Source organism: Urocitellus parryii, chromosome 1, assembly GCF_045843805.1.
Source record: "Urocitellus parryii isolate mUroPar1 chromosome 1, mUroPar1.hap1, whole genome shotgun sequence".
NCBI classification, from domain to species: domain Eukaryota; kingdom Metazoa; phylum Chordata; class Mammalia; order Rodentia; family Sciuridae; genus Urocitellus; species Urocitellus parryii.
The window spans coordinates 233201753-233221111 of NC_135531.1; the positions used below are offsets into that span (position 1 = coordinate 233201753).

At 35.1% G+C, this 19359-nt stretch overlaps 1 protein-coding gene across 1 annotated transcript in view; it reads left to right on the forward strand.

Annotated features, from left to right (window-relative positions):
• Itga4 (integrin subunit alpha 4) overlaps positions 1-19359 on the forward strand; it is an 84891-nt gene that overhangs the window by 51956 nt on the left and 13576 nt on the right. The window contains exons 16-17 of the mRNA XM_026392021.2: positions 10810-10959; positions 12741-12817. Coding sequence (XP_026247806.2) covers positions 10810-10959; positions 12741-12817 — 227 coding nt within the window. The remainder of the gene's footprint in view (positions 1-10809; positions 10960-12740; positions 12818-19359) is intronic.

A 19359-nucleotide genomic window follows, 5' to 3' on the forward strand; every position in this document is an offset into this window, starting at 1 on the left:
TCAACTCACCATACACAAATGGAGCACAACTTTCATTTCTCTAGTCATACATTAGATGCAGAGTCACACCAGTTTTGCAGTTATACATGTACATAGGGTAATAATGTCCATCTTATTCTACCATCTTTCCTACTCCATACCCCTCCTCTTCCCTCACTCCCATCTGCCCAATCCAAAGTTCTTCTATTCTTCCCTTGCCCCCCCCCCACCATTATAGATCAGCATCCACTTATCAGAGGAAAACATTTGGCCTTTGGTTTTTTGGGATTGGCTTATTTTGCTTAACATGATTTTCTCCAACTCCATCCATACCTGAAAATGCCATAATTTCATTCTTCATCAAGATTGAGTAATATTCCATTGTATATATGTGCCACAGTTTCTTTATCCATTCATCTATTGAAAGGCAGATAGGTTGGTTCCACAGTTTAGTTATTGTGAATTGAGCTGCCATATCATTGATGTGGCTACATATGCTGATTTTAAGCCCTTGGAGTACAGACGGAGGAGGGGGATATCTGGGTCAAATGGTGGTTCCATTCCAAGTTTTCAAAGGAATTTTCATACTGCTTTCCACAATGGTTGCACCAATTTTTCAGCCCCACCAATAATGTATGAGTGTGCCTTTTCCCCCACATCCTCGCCAACATTTACTCTTACTTGATATTCTTGCCATTCTGACTGGAGTGAGATGAAATTTTAGCATAGTTTTGATTTGCATTTATCTAATTGCTAGAGATGTTGAGCATTTTTTCAGATATCTGTTAATTGATTGTATTTCTTATTCTGTGAAATGTCTGCTCAATTCCTTAGCCCATTTATTGATTTTTTTTTTTTTTTTTTTTTTTGCGGGGGGAGGTTAGGTTTTTTGAGATCTTATATGTCCTCAAGATTTGTGCTCCATCTGATGAGCATGTGGTAAAGATTTTCTCCCATCTGTAGGCCCTGTCTTCATTTTATTGTTTCCTTTGCTGAGAAGTGGCTTTTAGTTTGAATCCATCCCATTTTCTGATTCTTGATTTTATGTCTTGCACTTTAGGAGTCTTGTTAAAGAAGTCAGGTCCTAAGCCAACATGATGAAGATTTTAGGCATAGGGTCTCTGGTTTAATTCCTAGGTTCTTGAACCATTTTGAATTGAGTCTTGTGCAGGGTGAGAAATAGGGATTTAATTTTATTTTGCTGTATATGGATTTCCAGTTTTCCCAGCACTATGTGTTGAAGAGGCTATCTTTTCTCCAATGTATGTTTTTGGCACCTTTGTATAGTATGAGATAACTGTATTTATGTGGGTTTGTCTCTGTGTCTTCTATTTGGTACCATTGATCTACATGTCTATTTTGGTGTGCACTATCTTTTTTAGTATGTTCTTGTATGCAATTTGGCAGTATTTTGTGGATAATTTTTGCATCTATGTTCATCAGGGATATTGGTCTGAAATTTTCTTTTGTTGATGTGTGCTTGTCTGGTTTTAGTATCAGGGTAATACTAGCTTCATAGAATGAGTTTGGAAGGGTTCCCTGCTTTTCTATTTTATGGAATAATTTAAGAAGGATTGGTGTTAGTTCTTCTTTGAAGCTCCTGTAGAACTTATCTGGAGAAAACCATCTGGTCCTGGAATTTTCTTTGTTTGTAGGGTTCTGATGACATCTTCGAGGTCATATGTCTCTAGGAATTTGTTGATATCTTCAAGATTTTCTATTTTATATTAGAGTATAAAATTTCAAAATAGTTTCTGATTATCATCTGTATTTCATTAGTGTCCATTGTGATATTTCCTTTTTCATCACTAATTTTAGTAATTTGAGATTTCTCTCTTTCTCTTCATTAGCTTGACTACAGATATATCAATTTTGTTTAATTTTTCAAAGAACCACCTTTTTGTCAATTTTTTGTTTCTTTCCATTTCATTGATTTTACTTCTGATTTTAATTATTTCCTGTCTTCTACTGCTTTGGGTATTGATTTGTTCTTCTTTTTCTAGGCTTTGAGATGTAATGGTTTAGGTGGTTTATTTGATGACTTTCTAGTCTTTTAATGAAAGAGCTCAATGCAATGAACTTTACTCTTAGCCCTGCCTTCATAGTGTCCCAGAGATTTTGGTGTGTTATATTGCTATTTACATTTACCTCTAAGTAATTTTTGTTTTTATCCCTGATTTCTTCTGCTATCATTGGTCATTCAATAGCATCCTGTTTAGTCTCCAAGTATTAGTGTGGTTTCTAATTTTTATTTTATCTGTGGCCTAATATATGGTCTCTTTTTGAGAAGGGTCTATGGGCTGCTAAGAAGAAAGTGTATTCAGTCATTGATGAAATATTCTATATATGTCTGTTGAGTCTAAATTGCTAATTATATTTTTAGTTCTATAGCTTCTTTATTTAGTTTTTGTTTGGAGGATCTATTCAGTGGTGAGAGAGGTGTGTTAAAGTCGCCCAGTGTTATTGTGTTGTGTTCTATTTTATTTTTGAAATTGGGAAGGGTTTGTTTGATATATGTAGATGGTCCATTATTTGGGGCATAAATCCTTATAATTGTTATGTTTTGTGAATGTGTGGTTCCCTTAAGCAGTATGAAATGTCCTTCTTTATCCCTTCTGACTAACTTTGGTTTGAAGTCTACTTTATCTACTATTACGATGGCAATCTCTGCTTGGATATATTTTTTTCCTGTCCTTTTACTTTCAGTCTGTGGATGTCTTTGCCTATGGGATGGATCTCTTGGAGACAGTATATTTTTGTTTGTTTTTAATCCAATCTGCCAGTCTATGTCTTTTGATTAATAAGTTTAAGCCATTTATATTCAATGTAACTATTTTTTAAAAAATATTTTTATTGTTGATAAATTTTTAAATTTTATTTATTTATTGGTATGTGGTGCTGTGAATTGAACTCAGTGCCTCATACATGCTAGGCAAGTGCTCTACCACTGAGCCACAATCCCAGATCTCAATGGAACTATTGATAAATGATTTTTATTCCATGTCATTTTGATTTATTTCTGGTTTTTAATTAGAATTAATTTCTCCTTTGATTGACTGGTCTTCTAGTGTAATTCCTTCCTTGCTGGTTTTCTCATTTATTTTTCATTTCTTCATGAAATATCTTATTGAGTATGTTTTATAGTGTTAGGCTTTCTAACTGGGAATTCTTTTAACTTTTGTTTATCATGGAAAGTTTTTATTGTCAATTCTGAAGCTTAATTTTGCTGGATACAGTATTGTTAGCTGGCATCCATTTTCTTTCAGAATTTGGTATATATTATTCCACCACCACCTAGCGTTGAAGGTCTGGGTTGAGAAATCAGCTCAGGTTGGTATTGTTTTTCTTCTACTTGTGATCTGTCATTTTTCTCTGTCATCCTTACAATTCTATCTTCATTCTGTATGTTAGGCATTTTTATAATAATGTGCCTTGGTGTTGTCTGTTGTAATTTTGTATATTTGGGGTCCTGTAAGCCTCCTCCATTTGATTTTTCATTTCATTCTTTACGTTTTGGAAATTTTCTGATATTATCTCATTGAATAGATTGTTCATTCCTTTTGTTTGTATCACCAAGTCTTCATGTATCCTGATACATCTTAAATTTGGTCTTTTCATGTTATCCTATATTTCTTGGAAGTTCTGTTCATGGTCTTTTAACATTGTTTCTCCATGGTCAGCTTATTTTAAAAATTATATATTTTGTCTTCATTCCTGAAAGTGTCTTCCAAGTGATTTATTCTGTTGGTGATGCTTTTCACTGAATTTTTAATTTAGTTTGATTCCTTCATCTCAAGGATTTTTTTTAGAATCTTTATCTCTTTAGTGAAGTGATCTTTTACTTCCTGTATTTTATCTCTAATTGCACTCCTTACATCATCTTTTACCTTGCTAATCAGTTTAACTATGTATATTCCAAAATCTTTTCTAACATTTCTTCCACGGTGGTATGGATAGATTCTGTCATTGGAGTATTTTGGTTTGTTTGGGGTGATTTGTTCTATTGCTTTTTCCTGTTATTTGTGTGTCTACCCATTTGACTGTATGGATCTGTGGCAGTAGAGTTTCTACCCTATGGACTTAAGTGTCCCTGAAGTTTTTCAGTACCTCACCAATTAGGAGGAAACAAATTATTACAACAACTAATGAAAAAAATATACAGCATTATACCAAATGGTTCCTGCAATGATATCTACATTGTTAACTGTCACAATAAACATAAATTATATAATTTTTACTTACAGTAAAAACAGGAAGCTTGCAAAAGCGTTTACAGTTTTGAATGGTAGACAGAGGGAATGGAGAAGTCATTTAGGATTTGATATTTACTAAGAGGAGAGAAGATATAAGTAATAGAGGAAGGGTGAAATAGAGAACAATAGATATTAGCTGTTAGCAGAAGAAAAGAGAAAGAGAATCAAGGGAAACAGGTGAGAAAAAATATGTAAAGTAAAAATTTTAAAAATTTTAAAATAATCCAAAACAAAAGTTTAATATAGCAATTAAACATCCTAGTCCTCAAAAAAATGCTCCATGAAAAATAACTGGTTTCAAAAATATTAGAAATGAGAAAAAAATATGAATATGTGTAAGTCTCTATAATCCATTAAGGTCCCAATGAAACAGAGAAAAGAAAAACAAAAACAAAAAAATCTTGGTGAAAGTTAAAGGAATTCTTTGTTAGAGTTCAAATGATTCTCAGCTTTTCTTCTCAGCAGTGTGAAGTGGGGTCATCTTCAGCATGATGCTCCACCCTCTGGATTGCTGGAGTAAGAGAGGTAAACTTGTAGCAGAATTCCTGGAGGTGGGTTTATGGCTTAGGTGGATTCTAGGCTCTTTGCTGAATGCCAGTTGGTCTAGAGACTTTAAATCAGTGGTTGCTGGTCCACACTGGAAGACTGTACCCCAAGGATCTCCCCTGGGTTCCACTCATGTGGTGGAGGATCCAATTCTTAGTCCACTAGGTCACCTGCAGATCATACGTTTTCCCAGTCTCAGGTTCAGTCTCCAAATTCAATCTTTCCTGTCCCTCCTCTTTTGAATTCCCTGCCAGGTTCATCTCTCCTAGCCCATCTGTAAGCAGCTGGATTGGAGGGAGAGGGGTAGAGCTGAGAAGGTTTCTATGACTAGTTTTCCCCTGTGTAATCCACTCTGCATGTTTTTTTTTTTCTTCTTGTCACTTAGGCTTACTCTATCTTATGCAGTGTGGTTTGCAAGGCCTGGATTTCAGGCCAAACTTGGGGTTACCAGTTATCAGCTCCCCAGGTGCTGGCCCCTGTGCTGCAGCTGCAGAATGGTTCCTTCCTGTGTCCTCTGCACACAGCTGGGAGAGATTTGGCTTCTTTTCCACACAAGGATGTGGTGCAGCCTGCCTTTCAGTTTAGTTGGGCAGTGTGTTTGATCTCTAAACTCTCCATACCCAGACATGCCTCAAGTTTCCTAAAAATTCAGGTTCTTTTCATTCCCTTATCCCTCCACTTTGCTCAAGGACTAACTGCTCTGGCTAATACCTTCTGCCATGGCATCAGCTGTTGGCCCTGGGGCTTTCTTCCTTATTTTATTATATTGAACCTCCTGAGTCCCCAATCTGCTTTGGATGTCCAGTTTTAAATTCCATTAAAGTCCCCCCCACACACACACACACACATTCACTTTTTTTTTTTTTTTTTTGTTCACTCACCTTACTGAGAAACTGCCTATCTGCTTTCTTGGTTTCATCCTACAGAGCAGACAGGAAAGTGACCTTCTCAATTCCGCATCTTGAAATCTCTATCTTCGTGTTGTACCCATGGAAATCCTTTTCAATTAGATGCTACACTTTCCTCTATGAGAAACTATTTACGCATTCATATAAGTGTATGAAAATGAATCTGCCTTTACTGTATTCAAATTTACTTTATTAGATCTATCAGATTTATTAAGACAAGATAATTTTGAAGCAATTTTGTTTTAAGGAAACCCAAGAAACAATTTGCAACAGTGTTTAGAAATTTTAGAACAGCCATGGTAGGAGATTTCTCTTAATATTTTGGTAGATGATATATCTTGGTTGATCTTGGTGGAATCTCTGCATTAAAATAGTCACTGATATTTGCAGAAGAGAAAGATGCTAGCTTGAAGTACCAAACAGATTGCTTGTCTGCAACATTTCCATTACAGCTAGAAATATTTAACTGAGTTGCTGGTTCAGGAATACCTCTCCCCATCAGTATTCCAAGATCCAGTGAGTTCAGTGGCCTTACCATGTTAAAACCATGAAATTAAAACCATGAAATCACATGCCTACCTGTTTAGTAGATTGGTGTATTCTTTTCTTCTCCTTCATTTCTTAATTTTCTGAACTTGGCATTTCTGAAATGCAAATACTTTATTTTTTATATAAGTCTTTAGACAACTTCTAAAACTCATCTTGTCCATAATTTCAAGGAAATGAATGTATATTTAATTAGTAAATGGTATTTTATTTATATTATTACTTGGCCTATTTGCTTATATTATTGAGCAATATATGCACATAGTTTAATGAAGTACTGTTTGCTGCAAAGCAGTTATTTTTTAATCATAGCACATGATGAATTGATTTATATATGAACATATTCTGCTGAAAATCTAAGTGCAAATAAGCTAAGTAACTACTGATATTATGCTTTTCAAGGAGAGAATTGATTATTCTGGCACATCTGAATATTTTGTTGAATGTTAAGTCTTTGAAGCAGGATAATGTCTTTCACATTTTTGTGTTCTTGTATTCTTGGAGCTAGCACAATTCATTACCAAGGGCAGAAACTTGATAAATAGTTAACAAATTGTGGACTCTGTGTTCTTAGTGCTATTTAAAGAATTCTACAAGGAAAAATCTGAGAGTATTCTATTGGTACAATGTTGGGGCAACTGTCTTCAGAGGGATCTTTTTTCAGGAAGTTGTAACGCCTAAAGCCCAGTAGCTCTCTAGCATCTGAACCACTTACCAGATAAAGTGGTTAGAATTGCATGTGATGGTTCTGGCTTAGATTCCAACCTATGCCTTGGTCTCCCCTTCTCCCTCCTCAGCACCACATTGGCACTAAAGGGGCATTTCATGAATACAAATATAGCCATCTTTTTAAATTAAAAACCATCTATATTTATTAGGTGGTCCTTCTTCTGTGCTTGTGCATGCACGTTAGAATATTTATTTCTCACACATCTGGGTTTATGGATTATAGACTGAGATGTGGGTTCTGACTTGTAGTTTTGTAGCTTCAGAACTTTTCTTGCACACAGTAGACCAGTGAATATATACCTTAAAATATTGGTGCCATGACATCATTTTCCATTTAAAATTTTATAAATATTTTGGCCCTAACCTTTAAATAAATTCCTTCAGTATATAAATACAGAAGGAGATTCTGGGGCCTACAACTTAGCTTACAAATTGACCAGACATAGAATTCCATGAAAGTCAAGCAAGAAGATAGACTTTGGGTAATTTCAGGCATGTGCTAATTTGCATGCTTGTGGGTGCCCTGCTTTATGTAATTGTCCATAAAAATGTGGCATGGAATTTCCATTATTTTAAATATACTAGCACATGCCTGCCCATATTAGAAATTTTAAGCAAATCTACATATTCCCCTCCCAAATACTTTGTCACTTTGGGACATTTTTGACATTACTGCTTTTGTCCTTAGATATTCACACTTATTTAACTTTAATATCTCCACCAATCAAATACAGTTCTTGCAAGAGTGCGCGTACATTTTATATACTGCAAGAAAAGCATAATTAATAGCTAATTAGGATAATGAAAGTAATATACACCAGATGTAGAGAAGACCTTGTGGAAAATTAGTATGAATTAGATAACATGTGATTTGGTCAGTGCAAGCTTGTTGAGAAGAATTAAAACAGTGGACATGTGGAGGGAGAATCAGTGGCTGTCTAGCTCCTACACCTGGGGAATAATTTAATCAAGTTTGCTATTGTAATACTCGGGGCTTCAAGCTGTTCCATTTTCACAAGTGGATAACTTGGGATTTGGGTCTTGATTTGCAGCATTCCTATATGGTCAAGGTTTCATGTGGAGATGATCACTTATCAAGTAATTTAATAAAAGTATCTCTATGCAGAAGAATGGAAAAGTAATCAGACCTTGAGTACCCTAATTCAGGCTCTGATCTTCCAGATACCATTTAATTAATAGAAGTCTAACACTTGCTATTTAATTTATTTTCTATTTAATGTTCATTGGTTGGCAATAGTCCAGTTTTCTTATTTCCTCCAAATGTTCAGCAGTGTTCTTATTTTAAGAAATAAATTCAGTAATTCCTTAGTTGGCTTATATAGCTACATTTGGGGCATAATATATGTAATAATTACCATGTCTAACTATTTTGCGTACATGGTCATTTAATAGTCACAGAATATAGTGTAGGTATTATTACCATCATTGTTTCCATTTTCAGATGAGATAACCATGCCATAGATTATGTAACTTGCCCAAAGTTACAGATAAGTAATGGTCTCCAGATTGGAAAACCAGTTCTCTACCTCCAGACCACTTAGTTTCAGCCACTTTATATATTGATAAGACAAATGTGAAGAGAAGAAGAATTACATCCTTTTTGTGTAGAATTATATAAAGACATGGAATAAGTATAGTCTGTTATGTAGTATGTGTCATCTTTATTAATTTATTTCCTAGATTTTTAATGAAAAGTTACTATAGATATAAATAATCTATACCATTGGTATTTTTCCTATCCATTAGGGATTATTGATTGAGGTGTATTTAAACTAATCTATTTTATTTGCTTTTAGGCAGTGATATTTAAGCCGTATTCCAATCTTGAAATGAGTGGACATGTGGACCTGAAATCTTGGTCCACTGACATTACTCAGTAAGAAGTTTGTCAGTTATAGCATTATGGGTCTACCCTGAGGAACTCAAGCACAGATGTAAACCTCAAGTGTGGTTTAAGATGATACGTCTAGCCTGGGTGAAAACACTAGGGACCTTTTTTTTTTTTTTTTAATGGCCAAGAAGGACTCTATTGAATCTGTTGTTCGAAAAGAGAAACTGTAAGTTGAAATGGGCATTTGAAAATTGGAGTCAAACTGATCTTTAAGTGAAAATTGTTAGAAAAAAATTAAAGTTTGTAGGAAATATATTAAACTCTGACTAGTTTTTCAAATTATCTTCCAAGTATAGTAACAATTATAATACCAAGAAAAATAAAGACTGCACAGAATTTCTACACTAACTCCCGTGTTTGTGGAATGTATTTGCTGGTTGTGACCTGCCCTCTCAAATTCTGAGATCATGTCTACTTTCAATTTTCATTGTGCTTTAGATTTTGTTCTATAGATTTGTTGCCATGTCTCATTTCATGTAATTTGTCAGTTGAATTGTTATAAATCTTCATGGATTACTTTATTTGTAAAGTTTTATTAGCTTACCCTCGTAGATGAGGAGGAAAAGAAAGCTGCTTTGTTCAATATACTTTGGAAGCTGCATTTCTGTCTAGAGAGGTCTTAGACAAACAAGTGCTAAGAGATGCCCTGTCGTATATCTGGATTCTGTATATTTGTTTCCATAGACTGGAAATGCCAGAACACCTTTACTATCTGGTGAAGTGCTTATTTAATTGAATCCTGAATGTTATCAAAGTTATTCTCTAGTGGATTATTTCACTATGCATATGTGTGTTAACAAGTAATTTTGATAGGTATGTTTTCTTTTAGTGCAGAGAATATGGAATAGTCAACTGAAAGGAATCATTTTTAAGCTCATGGAAATTGTTTTTTAAAAGAGAAATAGTGCTTGTTTATAGAAATACAGATTAAAATCAAAGAATTTTATAATAAACTCAAGAGCTATTTATTTGAGGACAGCAGACAATAAATTTTAAAAATCTAGTCATTATAAAAATACTTTGGCCACTTATCAGTAGAAATAGGGATAAGAAATGCTGTATAGAAACTAGTAGATATTAAAGTTAAAAGAATGTCATACAGAACAGGATAGATTTTGGATATGTTACAGTTTTACATATTGACAAATATAAATTCAAAACCTCTTTTTGAAATATAAAAGCACAATAAACCTAAAATGTAACTAATAATGAAATTCAATAAACTGGCTATAATATAAAATTAAATATACAAAACTAATAACTTTTATATATAGTAGTCATAATCTATTAGAAAGTATGAGAAGAGGTTCATAATGAATGGCAAAAAAGAATGTTTCATCATAAATATGGAGTCAGATGAGTCAGTTTGAATTCTAATATTACCAATAGATGTAAAAAAAAAAAAAAACACCTTGATTAAAAAAACAGAGAGTTATATCATTTCACTGCAAGTTCATTATAGGGTCATGTTAGATTAAATAAATTATTCATTAGAACTTTGAACAATTTACAAAGAATTTATAAATAAATTATATTGATATGCCAAGTTATAAAAAATATATAGAAAATAGAATGGAATATACCCAAATACAAACTTTTGTGACTATTATTATATGGTCATAGTTTTTCATTTTATACTCATTTTGTGTTTCTCATAAGAAATATGAATGCTTCTGCTGTGGGAAAAATAGACACATTGCATTTTTGTCCATGGTTCTGGGAACTGAAGCCTTGAGCCACACTAGCACGTGTTCTCGCCAGAGTCACATTTCCAGCCCTGTGTTTCACTGTTTTTTAAGCAATTTAGATAAAAGACAAGGATTTGCTTTTGCTTCTACGTGTTGTATTTGCTCTTATGCAGGAAAAGAAGTATTATATGTCTTTTTATTTCATGGCTATTTTTGTTATGAATTCTCATGGTTTTTGATTTCCTTAGAAAGATGTGCGGGACATCCTCACCCCCATTCAAATCCAAGCTGCTTATCACCTTGGGCATCACGTGATAAGTAAGCGTAGCACAGAGGAATTCCCACCACTTCAGCCAATCCTTCAGCAGAAGAAAGAAAAGGACATGATTAAAAAGACGGTAGGGATATTTTTTGTTTATTTGTTTAAAATGCTGGGTGACCTAATTAAAGAAGTTTTTTAAATGGCATAATTTGGAAGCAATGATCTGGAAGTTTGAATTCTTTGTAAACCTTTTGTGGAGTTTTTTACAAAACAGATTTATGGTGTGTCTTGTTTTCTATGTTTATTTTCTTATATTCTCTTTAGGGTATTGAACTGAATAAATGTGCACTTAGGCACAGCAGTAGTTTCCCCTCTATATAGAAAGTAAATTTTCTCTCCTCGATGCCTTGCCAGTGAGGAAAATACATTACTAGAGAGGAACCCTAATGGAAGTTAAGTTGCAGTTCTGGCTTAGTTATTCCCTGTCTTCTGTGTGCTCATTTTCTGTGGTACTTTCTCTCACTGTGTCTTTCTCCCTACACATGGAGTCCCTCTGTCTTCTTAATCCAATTCTTTTGCTGAGTTTTATTCATTTATAAACACAAATTTGTTAAACAATAATTTCTCCTTTTAAAATTTCAGTACATGCTTTTTTTTTTTTAACCACATTCCAAGATCAACTGTATTTTAAGGTAGATCCTGATTCGAATCAGTGAACTGATTTTTTCAAAGTTGTCTGAGAATATTTCAGTTTCACTGATGATGCATTTATTCTCAGGAATCCTGCTGTTCAGACATTTACTGTCCAGCAGCACAAAGATATTGTCAATTGAGTTTGGGCATGGTAATAGCATTCATTGAAACACAGTAGAACTCAGAATATAAAAGACAACAGGGATGTTTAAAAGTATAGTTCATATGCTGTCCAGGGAACATTGTCCTAAACTATTTTAGATATTCAAGCTTATAATCATCAATGTCTAAAATACTAGATCAAATGAATATAATAATTTAGGAGCAAATTTTATTCATCTATACTTTGGTTCTCAGAACATCTTGCTTTACAAATAAGAGTGGCAGAAAAACGTTGCATTTACTTAACCATTTAGAGGGAGATTTATACTTCAGCTCCTACCACCTCCACCCACCACCAGCCCCACATAGGCAGGTTATGGTCTAGCAGGCCATTGGACAGTCCCCAGTCACTTCCTGCTGCCTCTGCCTGGCTCCTTCTCTGACCTTCTAGATTTCTCATTCTCTGCATCTTTCCTTCTTTCACCCATTTCTAATATTTTCCTTTCTTTGGGTTTATTTCTTAATTTATTCTTTAGTCCATCTTATCCTTCAGGTCTTCCTTTGTACCTTGTGGATCCTATGAAAATGTTCAGAATTAAATAAATTCAGGCCCCTTTACTACAGACTACCGTTTAATTTTTTTCAATATTTCCTCAAAGTAAAATATCTTAATTTCTACATTTATTAGAAATTATTTTCAATGAATATAAAATCACTGTCCTGCCATCTGCCAAAATAAACAAGTGTCATGCATATGTGTAATAAGTGGGATCAAACGAGAGCACCAAAAACTGGAAAGGAAACTAAGGAAGAACATCTTGGAAGCTAATTTTCCTCAGTTATCTGTATAGTGTCTTTAACTTTACCCAAACCTTATTTCAGTTAACAAATTTAGGCTTTAAATCTACCTCTGGAAGCACTAAGTTTCTTTAGCACTGCAGTAGTCATTTGAATCTACCGACTTGAGTCTCAAATTGAACCCTCAGGGATAAAAGAGGAAGTTACCAATTGATGTATTAAATTTGTTTTCCTCATGTATCATGGATGCCTTGTTCTTAACTTTGTAGAAATATATCTACTGATTGAACTAAAATTCAGAATGTTGTCAAATTTTATTTACAGATAAACTTTGCAAGGTTTTGTGCCCATGAAAATTGTTCTGCTGACTTACGGGTTTCGGGAAAAATTGGATTTTTGAAGTAAGTTTAGAAAAAATTGGATTTTTGAAGTAAGTTTTCTCTGTTTTTCATGAAGAGGGTGCAATGGGCACATGCATATGGGTTCTAAAGAGAAAGGGATAACCCTTGGGAACTAGCATCCTTTAAATATCTATGAAGGAACAGTGTCTTACTGAGAGAGATAAAATAATCTACATGTCATTCAAGAGTTACCATTTTTCAAAGAATGAGAATATATTAGCACTGAGGCTTTACAAAGCATGTTTTAATGTTTTATTGATAACTTGGAATGTGTTTCAGAATTTAATTGTGCCTTAGGATATTATTATCATAGTTGTAGGTATGTTTTAACATTATAAGTACTGGTTAATAGAGTTTTGGGTGCAAAACAGGGATTTACTACATAATGCTTAGTTTTTTTATCACCTGGAAAACTGGTCTTATTATTCAAACTTTTATACAAAATGATACATATACAATAAACTTGAAAAGACATAACCAACTTGGTCTTCTAAGTTCATAGAAGGGGAACCAGTAAAAAGAAAATACATGTAATATGCTGAGAACCACATCTAGCATGTAATAAGTAAATAAATATTGGTTGCTGGTGTTATTTTATGATAAAGGATGAACCATTGAGGTCTTGTATCATGTCGATAGTTCCTGTATTCAAGTTGTTTTGTACATCAGGGGGAAGATGTGAAAATGAAGACCAGAGAGAGTCCATACTTCAAGTTGAGGGTTAATTTTACATTTATGGAACATAAAAAAGGGAAGGAGATGGAGGGTTAATACAGCAGGAAAATGATAAACTATTTTTTGGAGGTTGGGATATGAAAGAAGTTTCATATCCAGTTTGAGACGTGTTGAATTTGGGGAGACTTCTGTATACAACTGTCCACTTAAAATCTACATCAGGATCGTATTTGGAAGTTCCTCTACGTATTGGTGACTTGTGAGATTGCCCAGTAGGTGGAAGTGTGAATTTTAAAGAGGAACAAACTAAGGATCAAATCCTGGACTGCAATTTTATTTAAAGAACCTACTAAGCACAGGAACCCCTTTCAGAGATCAAACAGGGATCTTTAGAGAACTAAGAAGAAAACCACGTCTGTGGTCAAATAATCAATGGAGATTGTAAAACGGTGGATTTAGTGCTGCAGCGCAAGTTGGAGATCAAATAGCAGGTCTCAGAGGGGTCATAGGAGTCAGCATCTGAAAGGCGGGATAAAAGGGCACTCACTGGAAAATTTTAAGATAAAAATAAATTCAGCAGGTAGCCCAATGAGAGTTATTGGTTAAGGGAACAAGTAGGCTCAACTGAAGAATTTTTGTGTGTGAACGTTTTTTACTTAACCATGGAGAGGGTCAAAGAATACATTGGAGAGGAACCTTCAACTTAAAGCCTAGGAGGTGCTTTTCGGTCTTTGCTTGAGTCCCCTTGGAAACAGGAAGCATTGGCAGTTCTTTATTTCCTCTTCTCAACACCTTTTCCTTCTGTCTCCAAGATGCCATCCTGATCCCCTTCTCCTCCTATCTGTCTGCCACCGCCATTCCCCCCGCCCCGAAGATCTTTGGCTTTTGGCTCCCCAAATGACCTCCTCCACAGGATGCTGCTGGCTGTGAGGTCCTTGGGCTTAGGAGGGTTTAAGGGGCGCCGGTGCTGGTGTGAATAGCCGGCATCAGGCTTTCTGCATCAATTAGGAAAGTTATAAGCTATTTCTATTTGGTAAACGATAAAGGATTTAAGGAAATTTCAAATGAAAACTCTTCTAATTTAAGTTTTCAGACTCACAGTGAAAGCTTCTGACAAACTGTTTTGCATTTTTTTTTTTTTTAGTAAATTATACTTTATCAGGCAAAAATATACCTCTCCTACTTTGGTGTCCTCTGTCCCTTCTCAGTAACAGTAAGCTGAGACCATATGCTTTACAGATCTCCTGGCTGTAACTTCACTAGCATTAATGGTGTTTATATGCTTCAGATCCATAAAGCTGTTTTAGGTAAATGTATTTACTCGGTAAAGAACATGCGTTTCTTAAGCCCATAATAATAAACTGCCAACAGTACACTAAACGGTGCTTATGCACGACATCTCATCTTTTCATTAAGTGAAGGCTTCCTCCTGTGTGACTAAACTCTCAAGATGACAACTCACATTCAAATGGATTTTCACTGCAAAATAATGATGAACAAATAAGACTTTATGAAGATTACAAACATAACAGCAGATATTAGCCATCATATTGGAAGTTTTAAAATCAAATCTTTCATATAGATTGCTGATATAAATGATAATACTGCTCTTCTGTAGTTCTGTCACATGTCTAGGGTAAGTGATGCCAGTTTTCCCTAAGTGATCACTTTCATATCCATTGAAAACACTTTAACTGCAAGTAAAAGAATCCCTGACTGATAGTGACTTAAACAATAAGGAAATTTATTTTATATAATAAACAATCTGCAGAGAGGAGATTATTGCAGGTTTGGCAAGTACTACCAGAGATTAGACATTGACAATTATCTTTCCTGCTTCGATTTTTTTTTTTCCCTCATGATTACAAAATGGCTGCAGCAGCACAAAGGTTCCCAGAAAGAAGAAAAGGTCCAAAAGCAAAAGTGTTTTTTTCTTTTTGAGGTTTTTTTTTGAGATGTATCTGATGTATCTTATCAGATGTATTCTGATAACCAAGTCCCTTCATCATGTGCTTTCTCCAGAACGTATCATGATTGAAGGAAAATGGAGTCATCATGGTCATATTAGATCAGCCATGATTCATTCTCTAAAGCTGACCTACAAGCTGTCTTCTGCATTGCCGAGGGAATGCTACCTACTACCTGAATAACCCAGGGTCTATTAGGCTACAATACTGGAAATCACTGTTGTGTAGATAATAAGCAACGAGTAGTACCTGCCACTATGGTCTTAGCACCTATAAAAGCAACTCGAATAAAAACATGCCTCATTCACATCACAGTGCCTTGGCAGGAGTAATCGTGTGCTTTTGGCACTAAAATAAGCTCATTGCTAGTCCAGTCTTCTAAGCTCTTCTGCTATCCTCCCCTGGACCTCAGTGACTTTAACTTTTATTCACTAAAATCTTCTTAAATGACAATTAACTGACCTATTCCAGTAGGCAAGAATTTTTTTTAGTATTTTTTTTCTTTATGTTAATAATAAAGCAAAACAGAGGATAAAATTTCACTTAGAACTAAAGGCCCCTGGCAGCAGGCTACTTGGTTAAATGAATGCATCGCATATCTTGACAAAGCAAAGCGAGTGTGATATCAGTTTACATTATATTTCATTCTAGCATCTTTATTAAAAAACAGTTATCTATGAAGCCCTAATTCATTTCATCAAGGCAAAGTATATTATAATGACACAAACACTTCCTTCAAAATAAAAGTATATCGTTCACTCGGGAGAAACATAAAGCCAGGTGCTGCAGTATATCATTTTTCTATTTTTCCTCTTTCACTTATTAAGTTATGATTCCATATGCACACAGTACCTTGATTTGTGGAAGTTATGTGGATTCTAGGCTGCTTTGTAAATTTCAGGTCTGCATTATGCATGTTTTAATGAAGAATGAACTATGAGTCCCGGGGACGGCTCTGGTTCAGTCTTGTCGCACTTCCAGATGTGCACCTGGTCCTTTATTGTGTCTCACAGAGAAAGCTGGTGGGCATCTTTCCTGTGGCATCTTGTTAATGAATCAAGATACAGTAAGATGGACGTTTTCAAAAAGTAGAATTGTAATTATGGTAATCTAGCAGAATTGCTTAAAAATGGAAAATAAGTCACTTCTCGCTGCAGAAATGTGAACGTGTGTCTCGCTCTAATCTGCTGTTGTCTTGGAACCTGGCTGCTTATGCAGTGCTTTCACCTTCTGTTGCTTGTCGAAGTGCCAACTTCTTTCCCAAAGGTGTTCAGTGACTAATGCTTTGGTTACAAGCCAGAATATTTTATAAACGTCTATTTCTAGGCAGCTCTTCTACAAGTCTTAATTAGACTTTAATGTCAAGCTGAAGTTCACTTTTGGAACCTCTCAGGTTCCGTCAGTTATAACACGTTTACAGGACAGTAGAGGGATGTAGGATGGCTGTGTTCCCACACACGTCCCCCCTCCCGTTCAACATGCACCATCAAGCAGACCTGCATGGACTTAACCCAAAGGCTGCGACAGGAATGACTAAGTCCCAGCCATTGCCCACATCCTCGAGAACACACCCTTGCTCCATCAATGCTTCCTCCCTGAAGTTTAGGATTACTGCTTTATTAGGTATTCCACATTTTTCACTGGAAGTCAGCTTCTCAAAACCAAGGACCAGAAGCTAGAGATGGTACCCATGGAAGTGCTCTTCTTTCCTTTCTCTTCCACATTTAGAGTGCTGTGGAGTTAAAAAGACCAGGCATCCCCTTCTCTAAAACTGCATGACTTCCGAGGACAGATGACTACCTTCTATGTCACCCAAAGCTGTGAAGCCCCTATTGTCAGAAAAATACAGAGTAATTTTTAATTACTTAGAGTAAATATTATATTGTATAATATTATGTTTGTATTTAAGTTCTCATCAGTTAGATGGCTCTATAGCAGAAGCTGACCCAATTTTTCCTGTGAAGAGACAGTAAATATCTTAGGCTTTGGGGAACTGAGATCTCAGTCTCTACTACTCAGTTGTCATTGAAGTGCAAGAGCGGAATATGGCGTCGTTGAATAAAATTTTATTTACAAAATCAGGCAGAGGTATGAATTTGACCTTTAGGCAGCAGTTTGCAGGACACTCATGAGCTCTATGATATTCTTGATTTTTCTATGATAATTATATATCTTTTATTTTCTTATGTTAAAATAGTTCATTTTAGTATATTTTGTTGCTTAAATCTGTTTTGAAAGCTGATCATCAAACCAAGATTCAGGTATTTTAAGTAATTAATCCTGGGTTTAGAAAAACAAAACTTTTTAAAAAATATGCTCCAAGATAGACAGATATACAGAAAGGGAGAGGAGGAAATATGCCCAGTTAATGCCCAGATATGTAAGTTAATCTTAAAAAAATTGGAGTTGAAAAAGACACATACAAAAAAAAGATATATAAAGGATTATTCGAATATCATTTAGATGAAATATAAAAAATGGACAACACCAGTTTTACTACTAAGAACGAATTCAGTGGCTGGCCAGGAGGAAGGGGACACAGTTGTTTCCTGTGCAGCTAATACATTTTTCTTGATCTGGGTGCCAGTCTCATGTGTGTATTCAAGTTTATAAAAATTGGGCTGTAGCTTAGACTGTATGCTTTTCTCCATACACATACTTTAACAAATTGAGTTTCAAGGGGGAGAAGATCAGAATAAGAGGGGAAAAACTTTCAAGTACTAAGTGAACTGTTCCATTTCTTGGAGGTATATTTTTTAGAATTACAGAAGTGGGGGAAAATGTCCAAAATTATAATTTTGTATATACATTGTCAGGTTCATGAGAATTAATAATTCTGAATGAACAATTTCTAGTAGTGGTTTTGCCAGGGTCGCATGATGATGCCTTCAGTAGGTCTATCAGGAGTTGTAAAATGTGAAGTTTGGGGGTGGGGCACAGATCACATGAATGTGGTGGTGCTAGATATTTACTTTCTTTTCTTGGTGAAACATTTAAAATTTATGTACCTCACAGAACAGATAAACATGGCTACCCAGCTATAATTTGACAAAAATTATATTGTTTCATAAACGTAAAAGTCATTAACTTAGTAATTTTCTTTTTTTTTATACATGTTCTCTGAGTGTAGCCCGACCCATTTGTATGTCCAATGCTTGCATCTGTGCCTACATACATTACACACTGTTTCTAGGCTCTGAAAAAAATTTTGATAATCATGATGTGGTAACTTCTCTTCAAGAAAACAGTACATGGAGAGGGGAACCAGACAGAGACTTGACATTGAAATGTGACTATGTTATAGAGGCACCTAGGGTGCCTCTGGGTGTGTATGTGTCCAGGGGTGAGGGCGCCATCACCTTGCACCTTGCATCTTGCATCCAGAACAGGGTGCAGCTGGAGGAACTTCTTAGTGTCATTGGTATTGAAGTTGAATCTTGAATAACAAGTACAGGTTCTCCAGGTGCATGAAGCCGAGAAGGTGTTAAAGGTGGTGGGGGGTGGGTAATATGAATGAATAATGGGTTTGTACCCGTTTGTAGGTTAATATAACCAAAGTAAAAAAAAATAAATTGTGCAGTGGAAAGTGAGGCAGGGCCAGCTTTTGGAGGCTTCACATGTTAAGCTAAGGAGTTAAGATTCATCTCAAAAGCCCTTAGGCTACTCCACATACATTGTCTGGTTTGCTTTGTTGAAAACAACCCTCTGACAGTGTGACAATTGAAGAGTTTGAAACAGAGATCTATTAGGGGTATAATCCAGATTAACTCAAGTTAAATCAAGACATTTTTCAGAGTTTAGTTTTAAAAAGATCTTTGGAATAGCCAACCTAAATGATCATATTAATAGAAAATCAAAGGACAATATCGCTTTACTACTCCCAGGCAAAAGTGGTTTCCT